General features: G+C 33.5%; 1 protein-coding gene across 4 annotated transcripts in view; it reads left to right on the top strand.

Moving 5' to 3' along the window:
* LOC143197244 (SLIT-ROBO Rho GTPase-activating protein 1) overlaps positions 1-15,205 on the top strand; it is a 54,466-nt gene that overhangs the window by 37,079 nt on the left and 2,182 nt on the right. For 3 of the 4 annotated variants that reach the window (XM_076405510.1, XM_076405508.1, XM_076405509.1), the window contains 12 exons: positions 8,361-8,544; positions 9,409-9,574; positions 9,638-9,859; positions 9,920-10,048; positions 10,105-10,326; positions 10,381-10,656; positions 10,773-11,043; positions 11,163-11,375; positions 11,434-11,758; positions 13,030-13,100; positions 13,155-13,335; positions 13,529-13,688. In XM_076405510.1, coding sequence (XP_076261625.1) covers positions 8,361-8,544; positions 9,409-9,574; positions 9,638-9,859; positions 9,920-10,048; positions 10,105-10,326; positions 10,381-10,656; positions 10,773-11,043; positions 11,163-11,375; positions 11,434-11,758; positions 13,030-13,100; positions 13,155-13,335; positions 13,529-13,688 — 2,420 coding nt within the window. The remainder of the gene's footprint in view (positions 1-8,360; positions 8,545-9,408; positions 9,575-9,637; positions 9,860-9,919; positions 10,049-10,104; positions 10,327-10,380; positions 10,657-10,772; positions 11,044-11,162; positions 11,376-11,433; positions 11,759-13,029; positions 13,101-13,154; positions 13,336-13,528; positions 13,689-15,205) is intronic. The other variant, XM_076405511.1, reaches the window with a different exon arrangement.

Genomic DNA, 15,205 nt, shown 5'->3' with positions numbered 1-15,205 from the left:
AAAGTCCTCGGCCTGACACATAGATGGCGATACTAGAATTAAATCCATATGTTTTTTAGTTAGCCCTAACCGTCAAAAGATGCGTGTATAAATTTGACAGCTGTCGGATCATTAGTTTCTGAATTATAGCATTTTGAGTGAAGCAGTTTTTGTTATTGTGAAAAAATATGAATGTTATTAAGAATAAAATATTGCTTTTTGAAGGGAAAAATACAATTGAAGCAAAAAATTTGGCTTGATGCCAAGTTTCTGGACACTGCCCAGGAAAATCAACCATCAACGAGTGGTATGCTGAGTTTAGACGTGGTGAAATAAGCACCGAAGTCGATGAACGCAGTGGACACCCAAAAGAGGTTGTTACCGACGAAAACATTTAAAAAATGTACCCAATGATTTTGAAAGATCATAAATTGAAATTGAACAAAATAGCAGACACTCTAAAGATATCAACTGAAAGTGTACATCATTCACAAATCATTCGACGTATCGTTCACGAATATTTGGGTATGAGAAAGCTCTGTGCAAAGGGATGCCGCGCTAGCTCACTTTTGACCAAAAGCAACGACGAGTTGATGATTCGGAAGAGTGAAGTGAAGATGATCAAGCGTAATAAACCCGAGTTTTTGCATTGATATGTGACAATGGATGAAACGTGGCTGCATCATTTTACTCCGAAGTCCAATCGACAGTCATCCGAGTGGACTGCACACGATGAACCCGCTCCAAAGCGTGGGAAAACGCAACAGTTGGCTGGCAAGGTTATGGCATCTGTATTTTGGGATGCGCATGGAATAATTTTCATTGACTACCTTGAAAAGGGAAGGACCATCAACAGCGACTATTACATAGCGTTATTGGGCCGTTTGAAGGACGAAATTGCTCGTAAAAACGGCCGTATTTAAAAAAAGAAGTGCTGCTTCACCAAGACAATGCACCGTGTCAAAAATCCATGAATTGGGCTTGGGCTCCCTGGGAAGAAATTTTCGTTGAAAGAAGAAATAATCGTCGAAATTGAGGCCTATTTTAAAGCAAAGGATAAATCGTACTACAAAAGTGGTATCGAAAAGTTGGAGGGCCGCTATAACTAGTGTATCACCCTTGAAGGGAATTATGTTGAATAAAAAAGACTAATTTTGCCAAAAAATGTGTTTTACTATGGTAGGCCGGGGACTTTTTAATTGACCTGTTAGGAAACAACCACGAGCTAAGAGAAGGTAATGGAACTTGGAGAGAATTGTTTATGTATTCTAAAATTTGTGTTATTGCTATTATGAGACAAATCCTTCAAGCAGCCCAGGCCCCTTGATTTTTGTTGTTTTAAGACTAGTACGATTAAAAGGAATACATAATGAAAGAAAATAATAATTTAAGTAATCTAATTTTAATTAGAATTAGATTTCATTATTAAACTTACTTCGTCTTACCGGTTTAAATGTTTTATTGGAATGTATTTTTAAAAATAAAAGTTTTATTGCATCACCCTGAATAATATATTCTATTATTATACTTGTTTCATTAATGACCGCTTAGTTGTAAAAAAACTGTATTTAATGAACATGTATTAAATTTAGATTTACTAAAACATTTTATTTTCAAAACGAATGAATGTATATATTTTGACTAAAATGTGGTCTATGAAAAGTATATGGGGTGTTAACAGACAATTTCAGTCACGCGATACTTTTTAGAGATGTAGGGTGATATTTTTAGACGACGATTTTTAGTTTTAAAAGCTGTTGCTATTTTCTGCTAATAGTCGTGGAAACATTTTCTTCGTTCTATTGTATTACATTGTGACATTGCAAAAGTATCATTTTGGTTCTGTATTGTCTTAAATCTTTACTTGTGAACAACGCCAATTTACGATTTCACATGATTTCGTACAATTCAAAACGTATAGCAGGATATTGCACACGTTTCTTTCAAATTTTTTTTTATTACTCTTCGTGATTCCACAATCTGCCTTATTGGCAATAATTATTTCTTATGTCTATATTATAAATACATGACATGTAAAAAATCACTTCATTAAGCAATATTCTGTGTAAAATATTGTCTTAATTAATTAGTCTTATTCTAAAGCTTATTCGAAAGTCTACATAGGTCCAGTAATCAGATCAGGTGGTGTTAAATGTACATTGGGGGGCATGATCTTTCGAAGTACTTCACACAAACACGTTGGATTACACTCGTTATAGGTTCTAGAGGAATATCGCGTTGTATCACTTTATTTGAAATATAGTACGGAGCATCAACAATGGCACGCAACACCTTATTTTGGAACCGTTGAATGATGGATATATTAGATTTGCTAGCGGTACCCCATAATTGGATTCCATATGACCAAATGGGCTTGAGTATAGACTCATACAGCAATACCTTGTTATCTAATGATAACTTGGATTTGCGCCCGATGAGCTAATACAATTGATACAATTTAAGTCCAAGTTGTTTCCGTTTAGACAGTATGTGCTTCTTCCAGGTTAGGCGTCGATCTAAGTGCATACCAAGATATTTAACTTTAAATTTAATTTATGCTCTACTTGGGGGAGTTGACGATGATTGATATTCACAGGACATGTTCTTCTACGCAAGGTAAATGTTACGTGCGTGGATTTTGTTTCATTGGCTTTAATGCGCCATGTCTTCAACCATAATTGTATTTGCTCCAGGTGGGATTGTAAGTTTATTGATGATGTTGATCTTCATGGGATGCTAAGATTGCTGTGTCGTCTGCGTATGTTGCCACAGTAGTTATTTTTGTGGTGGGCAGATCGGCCGTATACAGAAGGTACAGTACTGGACCCAGTACACTACCTTGCGGAACTCCTGAATATATGGGATTTAATTCCGTATGTTCATCGCCTTGATTTACAATAAAATGTCTATCAGTGAGATACGATTTTAGTAAATGATAGTCCGGATGAGGAAGAAGTTTCTTTAGTTTAACCTGCAAGCCCGTATGCCATACTTTGTCAAAAGCCTGAGATATGTCTAGAAAAGCAGCCGAACAATATCTTTGGCATTTAGGTCAGTGTTTATTTAGTTTACAAGTCTATGCACTTGTTCTATAGTCCCGTGCTTATTATATAGTTTAGCTTCTTTATTTATAATTTCTCGAAAATTTTCGAGATTATCGGTAATAAACTTATAGGTCGGTAGGAGCTCACATCTTCTGGTATTTTTCCTGGTTTAAGAATCATTAATATCTTAGCTACTTTCGAGATACTAGGGAAGTAATTAATTCGTAGCATAGCATTAAATATAAATGTTAATAGTTTTTTCAATTTTAAAGTTAAGTTTAACGTTAATTTTATTTGTCAAAATATAACAATGTTTTTTTTTCTTTCGTTAAAAAAAAACTAATAACAATGACGGTTTGAAATCACGAGAATGAGCAGCTTTATAGGCTTGAGAAGTCACCTTGAATTTTGACGAGGGTCTGAACTCCATGAACGATTTTATAAAATTCAATTGGCACACCATTAGCTTGTTGTATTTTATAAAGTTATTTATGAGTTCAACTGGGGACTGTCTGATAAAATGCATTATCCGCTTTTATTAATCGTATTATTGTTATATTGGTGGATCTGACTTCATAGTCTTCATCTTTTCTAGACACTTTTTACTCGAGGAAATATCGGTTTACACGTACCGCACCCAGTAGGTCGGTAAATAAAAGAGGAAACGAAAAAAATAACACTACCATATGAAGAACTATGAAAAACATCTTAGCTTTGCTATGAGATCGGAGTCAATACCCTTGCTTTTTTAAAAGGCAATCTGCTCGGAGATCTACAATTTAAGATTGAATTGATAGATACAAAACAGAATTAGAATATTTTTTCTATATAATACTGGATCGAAGTTGAAATAAAAATCACAATTCCCTGTTTTGTAATTTAAATGACAATGGCATTAAACTTATAAAAAATCTACTTATGACTCATCATTATTAAATTGAACTTATATTTAAAATTAAACAGACTGTTACTTAATTTTAAAGATCTTTATAACGGCCATTGTACTATTTCTTGTAATATCAAGAGTCTCAAGTGATATCTCACTTATAAATCAAATGCTTTCAGACAAAATTCAAGACACTTTAAAGTATTGTTTTCAAGGATGAATTTATTTAATAAAATTGAATTGATAACTTTCTCTGATTAATTTTCATCGCCAAATAATTATATGAATATATGATCTGGCAATTAAGCAAACATATGGCACGATATGTAACTGAATTCTCTTAAGTTAAGTATTTAATTGATTAGACCGAATCAATAACAGAAAACTATACGCTATTTATTAATATTTTATATGTCTCTAGTAATAAAATAGTACCATAGGTCAAAAATCATATTGCTTTTAATGTATTGTCGATTTAAAAATGATGAATAATAATAATCGATTTTTGCCAGAGTTTATAGACGGCTTTAATTTTTTTATTTGGTATTGTTCCATTGTCAATTAGAAAATAGAATTATCTGTGTGGTAACTAGCTTTATAATATTTTTTTTTTGGCCTGGAACCGGGTAGGGGATACCTGGTCGAGAAGACCCGCAAGAATAAGCGAGTTGGAGTGGTTATGTGGAGGCTGCCTCTGGGCTACCCACTAAACCCCACCCTATCAGCTGATCCAATGACCCTAACTAAGGAGGGTAAGGAGGGTGCCCGTAACCGGTAACACCGTTAAGAGGCACAAGGGCCAGGCAAGGACGTGGCGTCGTTATCACACCACGCAGCTTGCGGTACATGAGTTAATCGCTCGCCGGAGAAAGTCGAGACAATTAGGAGTTAGAGCAGGACGGGGTAGTGTCGGCTGTGTTAGAATAAGGCTACGAAGAGCCGAATGAGTTATTGGCCTAAAATATCGGCCAGCTCGGTAATACATCTATTGTCCGAGAGACGAAGAGTGGAGAAATATCTCGAATAAACCTCGGATATAAAATCGTGAACTTGAGGGACGTCTGTTTCTCTATGAATTTGATTGTTCCTGACGAACCATGGGGCATTGATAATTCTCCTGAGAATTTTGTTTTGAAACACTTGGAGACGTTCCACCTGGCTAGGGGAGACGTATTTTAGATAGACACTGGAGCCGTATAGAATGACTGATCGAACCAGCATCTTGTACAGGAGAGATTTTATAGATAGAGGAAGCCTGCTGACTCTGTTAATAAGCGGGAACAGCAAATTAACAATACCTTGACCTTTATGGAGGGACTTTTGAATGTGGGAGTTCCACCTAAATTTGCGATCGAAGACAAGACCGAGATAGGTGGCTTCTTCTGACCATGGGATTTCGGCGTTCTCGATTTTAAGACGCAAAATGCTCGGTGCAAAACGCTTCTTGTGGAAGAAGATGGCCTGGGTTTTCTGTGGGTTGACCTGCAACCTCCAGAAATGTAACCACTGGACCGTCTCATCGAGTTGTTTTTGGAGTCTGCTTCGGATGTGCGGTGCTACTCTTGAAGAAGCAAAGTAAGCAGTGTCGTCTGCGTAAAAATCAGCCTCAACTTGTGATCTCCTAGGGATATCTGAAAGAAAAATATTAAATAGAGCGGGTGCCAGGGGGGAGCCTTGTGGAACTTCTGCGTCGATGGTTTTCCGACTAGAGAGAATATCTTTAATCTTCACCTGGAACGATCGCCCTGACAGAAATGATTTGATAAGAGCTGTTAGGTCATCAGGTAGACCTAATCGGATGCATTTCGCCACTAAGCCTTCGTGCCAAACCTTGTCAAAGGCTTTGGTTAGGTCCAAGAAGACCGCTCCAAGTCTTCACGTCGGTTAAAAGCACAGTTGATTTTTGCGGCCAGCCGATGGGCCTGATGAACGGCTGAATGTTTAGCGCGGAACCCGAATTGCTCATCTATCATTATAATATATGGCGTCACTTTAGCAAACGTGAATATAACTCATTATTATAACCTATAAATTGCGATTAGTTATTTTAAGTTAAAACAAGAGCAAGATTGCTTACAGACCTTATATTGAATTTAAAGTTTTTACTGTGTTAGCCATTAGCATTTACTTCTTGATGAGATGTTATAGAAGCGTCCCGTTGATAACTTTTCTCTAGTTTGCAACAATTGTAATAAATTGTTTACAATAACAAATATGTTTATTACTAATAAAATAGACATGCAATAATAATATATAGTCAAGTGGCTTCAAGAGTCGTTTCTTACAACATAGTTTTTTTGCTTGCATCTAAAAAAATGAGAGTTTCGCGATAATACTCACAAAGTGCTTGAAAAATGCGACAAAGTTGGACAACACTTGAAATATATATTCATTCATCTTTTTTTATGGAAATAAAGATATAATTTCAACAAAAAAACGTTTATTTTATACAATATTTCGCGGTTTCCATAAATCATATTTTTTATCAAATAAATAATCAAAATGTTTGTTTTATAGTATGACTGTGACCAAACTAATTATGTAGTGTTCCTTTTAAATAAAACATCATAATTTTAATGTTGATATTATTAAAATTCATTAGCAGAAAATTTCATATAATTTTCACATTAAATAAATGTTTTGAATCATTTCAACGTCATCGTTTATCAGACAACTTCTGGACGTCCTTAAAACTGTTAAAACACATTTTATATCGTGTGGTTTTTTAATTTGCATAAATAGCTGATACCATTTTGCATAATAATTCTATCTAAGCTATATATCAATTCAATAGAACATCAACATTCGGATTTTTGTAATGGATTTCATTAGTTAAAAACGTGAAACAATCAATCGAAGTATTGACTACAACAATAAGTGATTTGGCTGGAAAATATACGAAAATTGGTTATTTGAATTGATGTGTATGTAATATCAGGAACAATACGTATTGTTTCTTTGAATTGGTATATTTCTAACTAAATTACATGGAGATTTATAAAATCGATGTTATTCTATAAAGATTTTTTTTGTTTGGTTTATTTGGATTAATTTTTCAAGGCATTGTGGAAATTATATTTAAAATATTGTTCATCCGTGAATACTGTTTTTTGCACATGGTATATAACAGGACAATTGAAGTCCCCGGCCTACCATAGCAAAACTAATTTTTTTGCCAAAATTATAAAATTATTTAACATATTTGCTTTCAAGGATGATCCACTGATTATAGCGACCCTCCCAACTTTTCGATACCATTTTTGTAGTACGATTTGTCCTTATAGGCCTCAGTTTCGGCGATCACTTCTTCATTCGATGAAAATTTCTTCCCAGCGAGCATTCTTTTGAGATCTGAGAACAGGAAATAGTCGCTGGGGGACGCCAGATCTGGAGAATATGGAATATGAGGAAGCAATTCGAAGCCCAATTCATGGATTTTTGTCATCGTTTTCACTGACTTGTGACACGGTGCATTGTCTTGGTGAAGCAATATTTTCTTTTTCTTCAAATGCGGCTGTTTTTCGGCGAACTCGTCCTTCAAATGGTCCAATAACGCTAAGTAATAGACGCTGTTGATGGTCCTTCCATTTTCAAGGTAGTCAATGAAAATTATTACATGCGCATCTCAAAATACAGACGCCGTAACCTTGCCAGCCGACTGTTGCGTTTTTCCACGTACGAGTGAAATGATGGAGCCATGTTTCATCCATTGTCACATATCGACGCAAAAACTCGGGGTTATTACCCTTGATCATCTTCAAACACTGCTCCGAATCATCAAATCGTCGTTGTTTTTGGTCAAAAGTGAGCTCGCGCGGCACCCGAGAGAGCTTTCCTCATACCCAAATATTCGTGAATGATATGATGTACACGTTCAGTTGATATCTTTGTCTGCTATTTCATTCAATTTCAACTTTTTGCTTCAACTGTATTTTTCCCTTCAAAAAGCAATATTTTATCAACACGCGAAATTTCTTTTTATCCATTATTTTCACAATAACAAAAGTTGCTTCACACAAAATGCTATAATTCACAAACTAATGATCCGACAGCTGTCAAATTTATACACGCACCTTTTGAGGCTTAGGGTTAACTAAAAACATATGGATTTACTTCTAGTAGCGCCATCTATGTGTCAGGCCGTGGGCTTTTCAATTGACCCTTTATCCTAACAAATAATAATCAGGAGTAACAATGCCTAACGAATTCGGTGCAGTAGAACTTTGTAGATATTTTTTCGGTATTTTAAAAATTGATGTATTTTTTAATTCAGTGCATTTAAAATGTTCTTTGTCACTAAACATTGTTTTATACATGTGGAATAGAACGTAACAACCGGTAATTAAAAGGAACAACGTTTGGCCAATATCATGGGGGCGATTATTTGTGTTGTAAAACAAATTTATTAGCTAAACATTCGTTTCTAATATAAGTTTTCTTTTCTTTTTCAGATATAAGACTTCAACTAAACGAACAATTAAGATGTTTGGATGTGCGTATGGAAGCTCAGGTTGCTCTGCTGACCGAGTTGCAGGATTTTTTTCGCAGGCGAGGCGAATTGGAATTGGATTATTCCAAAAATTTGGACAAGCTAGCGAAAAGCCTCCAATTGCGACATAAGGAACAGAAACAAAAGTTAGTCGATACTCAGGTTTATTTATCCTGTTTATTTCGAGTCGGGTTTACGTAAAAGTCAATGCACACATATTTTTAGATTTAATATTTTATGAGGGTTTTAGGTAGTGTGAAGTCGTAAAACGGTTTGTACGAATGAGTGTGGGTTCATTCATATTTTCTAGTTAGGGCGCGTATACTTGAAGAACAAATCATAATTATAATTAAAAAATAAATGTATAATAAATTTATTTTACGTGTATAAAAACATTAGTTGATAGAAATGTACAATTTAAAAAGGACAATTACTTCTCGAGACGTTTAATTATTATGCAAACCCTTACAATATATTAATTCACACTTCGCACATTTACTAATTTCCTTTTATTTTCGTTATCGTATATAATTTTACGTTAATTATTAATAGTTCGAATATTTGTGTTCATTTTTACGTCAGTTCAACAGTATACAAATTATCATATGTGCATTAAATGTTTATAATCAGAATGGTGGAAATATCCTTAATCAGAATGACGAATTGCTTTTCAATGTAACTACAGTCTCCATAACGACTATCAATAAAGCACTGATAAAAGTACAACTCACAATTTGTTATATTAGTAAATAAAGGATATTACACAATATTAATAAAAACATACACAGATATATTATCTAGTATCTATCTATCTAGATATATAATTCTAGATTTAAAAAAATGGGTTTTCCAAAAAATGTTTAACTTTTTAAAGAAAATTACATAATTTTGTGATTCTAAATAATAATTATCATTAAAACTGCCTTTTAAAATTACACAGCAATTGCAACGCTAATGTTTTGTCATTATTGTAGCATATAAAAATGTGTTTTTCTTTTCGGATATTGTAGAAGAGAACAATGGCCTTTGTTTTCAAGTTACACATGCTGGCAACAGTTGGTGTCTCAAACCAAGAATTTGAGCAGGGACCATGTAGCTTTATCTGAAGTGTATTCGACGCATTTAGTGTCAAGATTGGCCCAAGTAATGGAAGATGTTCAACGAATATACAAAAGAGTAAGTCCACACGTTGATTGACAAGAAAATAAAGCTTTACGAAACTATTTCTCCGCCTCGCAGTGTAGGGAAATAGGTTATGAAACACACGAGGAGATATTAAGAGTTTTACACGAACTTCACACAACAATGAAAACATATCACAGCTACCAAGCTGAATTGCGACAAACCGAAGCCAAACTTAGAGCCGCTGAAATACAAAGGAGCAAACTGGAAGCGTCTTTGTCGCAAGATAAACTTGAACGTTCCAAAAAATACAAGCTCATGGAAAAAGAAGTAGCTAAAGTAAAATCCCGTTATGATGTTTTTTATTTGATATTATTTACATCGTATATTCATTTTTAGAGACGAAATAAATATAATGATGCTAAGTTGAAAGCTCTCAAAGCTCGCAATGAATATATATTGTGTTTAGAGGCATCGAACACGACAATCCATAAATATTTTGTTGACGATTTATCAGATCTCATTGACGTGAGTAATAGACAATTGTGTGTTTTTAATTTCTTAGAATGGAACATTTCTTTCAGTGCATGGACTTTGGTTTTCATAATTGTATTTCTCGTGCATTGCTGATGCACGTAACTGCTGAGGAAGGTAGACAAAAGTCCGTGCAGAATGGTTTAGACACATTATCAGCTTGTATAAATTCGTTGGATTCTCGTTTAGATAAGCAAAGATTCCTGGAATATAATCATAGCGCATTTATGATTCCTAAAAAATTGGAATTCCAAGGACAAAAGACGGACGAAGTGAGACGAATTTATTATAAACTTTATTGTATCCCACTGTAATTGTTATTTTAGCCTGCTGAACCGGAAATACAAAATTTGCTACATCGCGAGATGGAAAGTCGATTAACACAACTACAACAACGAGTGACATCACTTAGAACTGAATCTGAAGAAGTTTGGAAAACATTGGAAACTGCTGAAACTACACTACTGGACATGCTGAGTGCTAAAGACTATGATTGTAGCGGATATTTTGGTGAAAACGCCCAGTTATTGAGCAAACCACCGGAATCAGTTTCGATGAAAGCAAGATCAGACAGACAAGAAACCGAAGACTTCTATTTAACCGTAAGTTCCGATCTAAACAAATATCAATCACTGTATAAACTGTTGAATGGCACTAATCGATTGTAAACATCTAATCCATTTTACGTGCAAAATAATTTGAACGTTGTTTATTTCAGAAATTCCGTGAATATTTACTTGGTTCATCGAAAATAGCACGATTAGATGCAAAACAAGAATATCTCCGTCAATCTTTAGTAGCCGAAGCTCCCGAACTATGTCAAACCATACGGCCAGTCGCTAAAACTCCTAAACGAAAGCGTATAGGGCGACTACAACTGAGCGGACAACCAAAACTATTCGGAGGCTCTTTAGAAGAATATCAAGAAGCAACGAATCAAGAAATTCCTTTGATCCTCAGGTCTTGCATTAGAGTCATTAACCTTTACGGTGAGTGTTCGTTTTAAACCGTGTCATCAAAATTTCAACAAGATTTCAGTTTTTAATGCTTACCTTGAGTTTCCTTTATGGTTACTTATAAACTAACAACTTTTTTTTATACTTACTAGGTTTACATCATCAAGGAATATTTAGAGTATCGGGCTCTCAAGTGGAAATAAACAATTTTAAAGAATGGTTTGAGAGGGGTGAAGATCCTCTGGCAGACATGACTGACGCATCTGACATAAACAGTGTTGCTGGCGTTTTTAAATTATATCTTCGAGAACTCCGAGAACCGCTATTCCCTATCATTTATTTCGAACAATTCATGGAGCTCGCACGTAAGTTTTCCTTGCCCTCATCCTAATTTATAATGAGAATAACTGTGCTCATTTTTAGAATTAGAAAATAAAAAGGAGTTTATATCGAAGATGCGTGAAGTAATCAAAAGTTTGCCGAGACCTGTTATGATTGTATTGCGATATCTTTTCGCTTTCTTAAATCATCTTTCGGAATTCGCCGATGAAAACATGATGGATCCATATAATTTGGCCATTTGTTTTGGTCCTACTTTGGTACCAGTGCCAGATGATAAAGATCAAGTTCAGTACCAGAATCAAGTTAATGAACTGATTAAGAATATCATTATGTTCCACGATGAGATTTTCCCTAATGATGGTGGTCCTGTGTATGAAAAATATATTTCTCCTAATACAGATGATCAGTAAGTTATTTAAACACCTTAAAATAATAAAATATCTTCTCAATCTTATATATTAGACACATATATTTCTTAGTTTATTATTACACTAGCGACCCGCCCCGGCTTCGCACGGGTGCAGTGCTGATACTAAATTAAATACACTACAGAAAAAATATGAAGGTTGTATATAAAAACATAGCGGCCCGCTCCGACTTTGCACGGGCATAAAATATATATGCCTATGTCACTCAATGAAAACATGATTAAAATCGATCCAGTATTTTTGGTTCATTCATTACTGCCCTTGGCCTGCACGCATTAAATTTGGAGTAAAACAATTCCTCTTCCCCTATACTTACTATGAAGATTTCCTGCTATCTTTGGAATATCTAAATTCATACAATTTTTATTACATTACACATTTTTAAACGCAAATTTTAAATTTGTAATATCTCCGAAAATATTTGTTTAATTTACATGCTGTAAGGAACCATATTGATCTATATTAATTGCACACTGTATTTAAGGTACTTAATTCGATAAGGATTAATGCCGTATTGCTTAAAATAGCTTCGTAAATAAGCCATTTTCTCACGTAAAAAGTAAACAATAAAAATGGTTAATGTGGGTTATCCCTAAAAGATAAACATATACCATCGCGGACTTTTTTGTAGACCTTTTTATGGTGTACAATACTGTAGTACATTAATTTGATCTAACTCGTAGGGTTAGGCAGCGTTTTTGCTAATTGCTAAATAAGCCTAAAAAAATAGATTAATTTACGACATCACGTTAGAAACCTCTAAAATTAGCAATGTTGCCTTAGTATATTATGCATGTATTATATATATAAACCTTCCTCTTGAATCACTCTATCTATTGAAAAAAACCGCATCAAAATCCGTTGCGTAGTTTTAAAGATTTAAGCGCACATAGGGATATAGGGACAGAAAAGGCGACTTTGTTTTATACTATGTAGTGATAATGAAAAAATATTTTCTTCTTTCTAAACTTCTACTATTTCTATTTCGGATCATAAGTCTTACGACCCATGAAGACAATAAAAAAACGCCCAGTTAGAGATATTAAAGCAAATCTTTGTTAAATTGTAATACTACAAACAAAATATACTTTCTAACTGTCTCTACAGCCAAAACAGTAAAATAAATCTTCAATGCTTACAAATAATTATTTCTGTCACAAGAACAAAAATAACTTGATGTAAAAATATTGTTAAGCCAAGTTAAATAAATGTAAATTAGAAATATTTTAAATATTACATTTTTTTCCAGGGAAGTAGGGGATTCTCCCTCAGATCAAACTCAAGACGACATTGATTCAGAAATTTGTCCATCAGAAGATGGTAAGGCATTACTTTTAAACGAGAAACATAGACATATATTCAATTCTGTGTTAGATTCAGAAAATATTGAAGCGACAGCGCAATTTGACTTCATTGCCAGGTCAAATAGAGAGTTATCGCTAAAACGAGGTGATACAGTAACGCTTTTTTCACAAGTATCGAATGATTGGTGGCGAGGAGCAGTTAATGGTCAAGAAGGCCTTGTTCCTGATAAATATATATCTTTAAAGATTAAGTGAGTACTATTTATAATTGGGGCTTGAACATGAATTTTACTATGACTGACAAATTAATAAAATTTTCTTAATGGCTTTTACATAATAATTTTCTACTAAATTTAGTTGACAAAATATTATAGATGACAGTGAGTGTATCAATAGAAATGTTCATTTAAATGGATTGTATGTAAAAATCAAAATGCTTTACAGGGATGATGAACGTGACAGGGATAAGGCGAATAATTTAAAAGGAAGTTCTTCCGAAGAGTCAGTTCGTCGCCGTACTTCTAGCTCCAACGATTCAGAAATAATATGCGAGTCAAATAATGTCGTTCCACCTACCGGGGGGGCTATTTGGCCCAGCACTGAGGTACTAGAGACAACTGTTTAGTATATATTTGTGACGTAAAGAAATGTGTGACGTGACATTTGGCTGTGTTCCGTAATGATATCGCACAACGCGTTTTTGATGTCGTTAGTGTCCAGCGACACTTCGCTTAGAGACTGGTTGGCTAATATTGCATGCCCAATATTATATTGTCTATTTTAAAAGTTAGATATGCATGGTGCATGTGTTTTTTTTTTGTTAATTTTTGTGTCGTCGTTTTCATGTGATATAGTAAATCGTTTAGTTGAATATCTGAACTGTTTCAAAAGTACTACTACTAAACGTTTTATTATATTGAATTGAATGTCTAATTGTAGCTTATTTATTTAGACCTGAATAAAAGATATTTTCTATTTTATCTAAGTTATGAATAAAAACGTATAAATTTTTCATTATTTAAGTTACAGCTTATCTAGTAATATGTTATTATTTTTGGAATAACTGAACCAAGTAAGTTTAAGCATATATTTTATATGACAAAATTAAATCGTTAATAAAAAAATATATTTATTGTTACTTGCCTATTCAAAATTGGCCTTAGTTTTAAGTGCCCAAATGCATGAGAAGCTTTCATTGAAACAAAAAAAAAATAGTGCAATAGTGTCGCTTTTGTTTTTTTTTTAGTGTAAGAGTGTAGAAGTATTTTTACATATTATTTTTTGTTGATTTCCTAGAAATAATTAAACAGCCTCAGGTCATCATTACATAAAAGGTGAGCATATGAAAAGAAATAATCATTTTGCATGTTTAAACCCCATACTTCAGCTTATATCATGTTAACCATGTTAAACTCATCATCTGTCTGGCGTCATGATCTTTGTTTGTTTAAGCATAGTTCAATAACTTTCATTTATTACTTCTACTTGGAATTTATATCAAATATGTTGTTACACATTTTATGTGAACTTATTGGATTATCCATACAATTATGGTGTTGAGATTTTAACCATTTATAAATTCGGAATTAAGTAGCCTCCCATGTATTAATTAATCATAACGTTACCTTTTCAGTAATTATTGCAATCATTTTACACGGTGTAGCTTTTATTATAAAACTTATATATTTGCTTCAAGGGAAAAAAAAGTAGATCATTCATAACTGTTTTGCTAACATTATTTCCTATTATTAAGTTTCCAGGCATTCCATAATTTATTTTTAAAATAAACAGTTGAAATTCTAGATTTTACATAAAATATTCGGGTTTAATATGATTATCATTTTATTGTCACAAATATATGTTTTGACAAATATATTCTAGATTATCTACCATTTATAACACAGTTTTTTGGATAATCCAATATAGCAATAAATGTTTACTGTTTAGTAAATTTATTTAATTGATATTGTCATTATGTCTATGTTGAAATACTTAATATTTGCACAAATAACTTTTTCTATCAACAAAAAATATTTTATATATTTATTTATATAATGAGGCTTCTAAAGGTAAGAACACATTGCACTGCATGATCTGTTTAAACATCGTAACTTTCAATTA

Source organism: Rhynchophorus ferrugineus, unplaced genomic scaffold (genome assembly GCF_030347505.1).
Source record: "Rhynchophorus ferrugineus isolate W39M unplaced genomic scaffold, kcgeb_rfMv2 rfM5, whole genome shotgun sequence".
Taxonomy (NCBI): domain Eukaryota; kingdom Metazoa; phylum Arthropoda; class Insecta; order Coleoptera; family Curculionidae; genus Rhynchophorus; species Rhynchophorus ferrugineus.
This window is presented reverse-complemented; position numbering and strand designations above follow the sequence as displayed.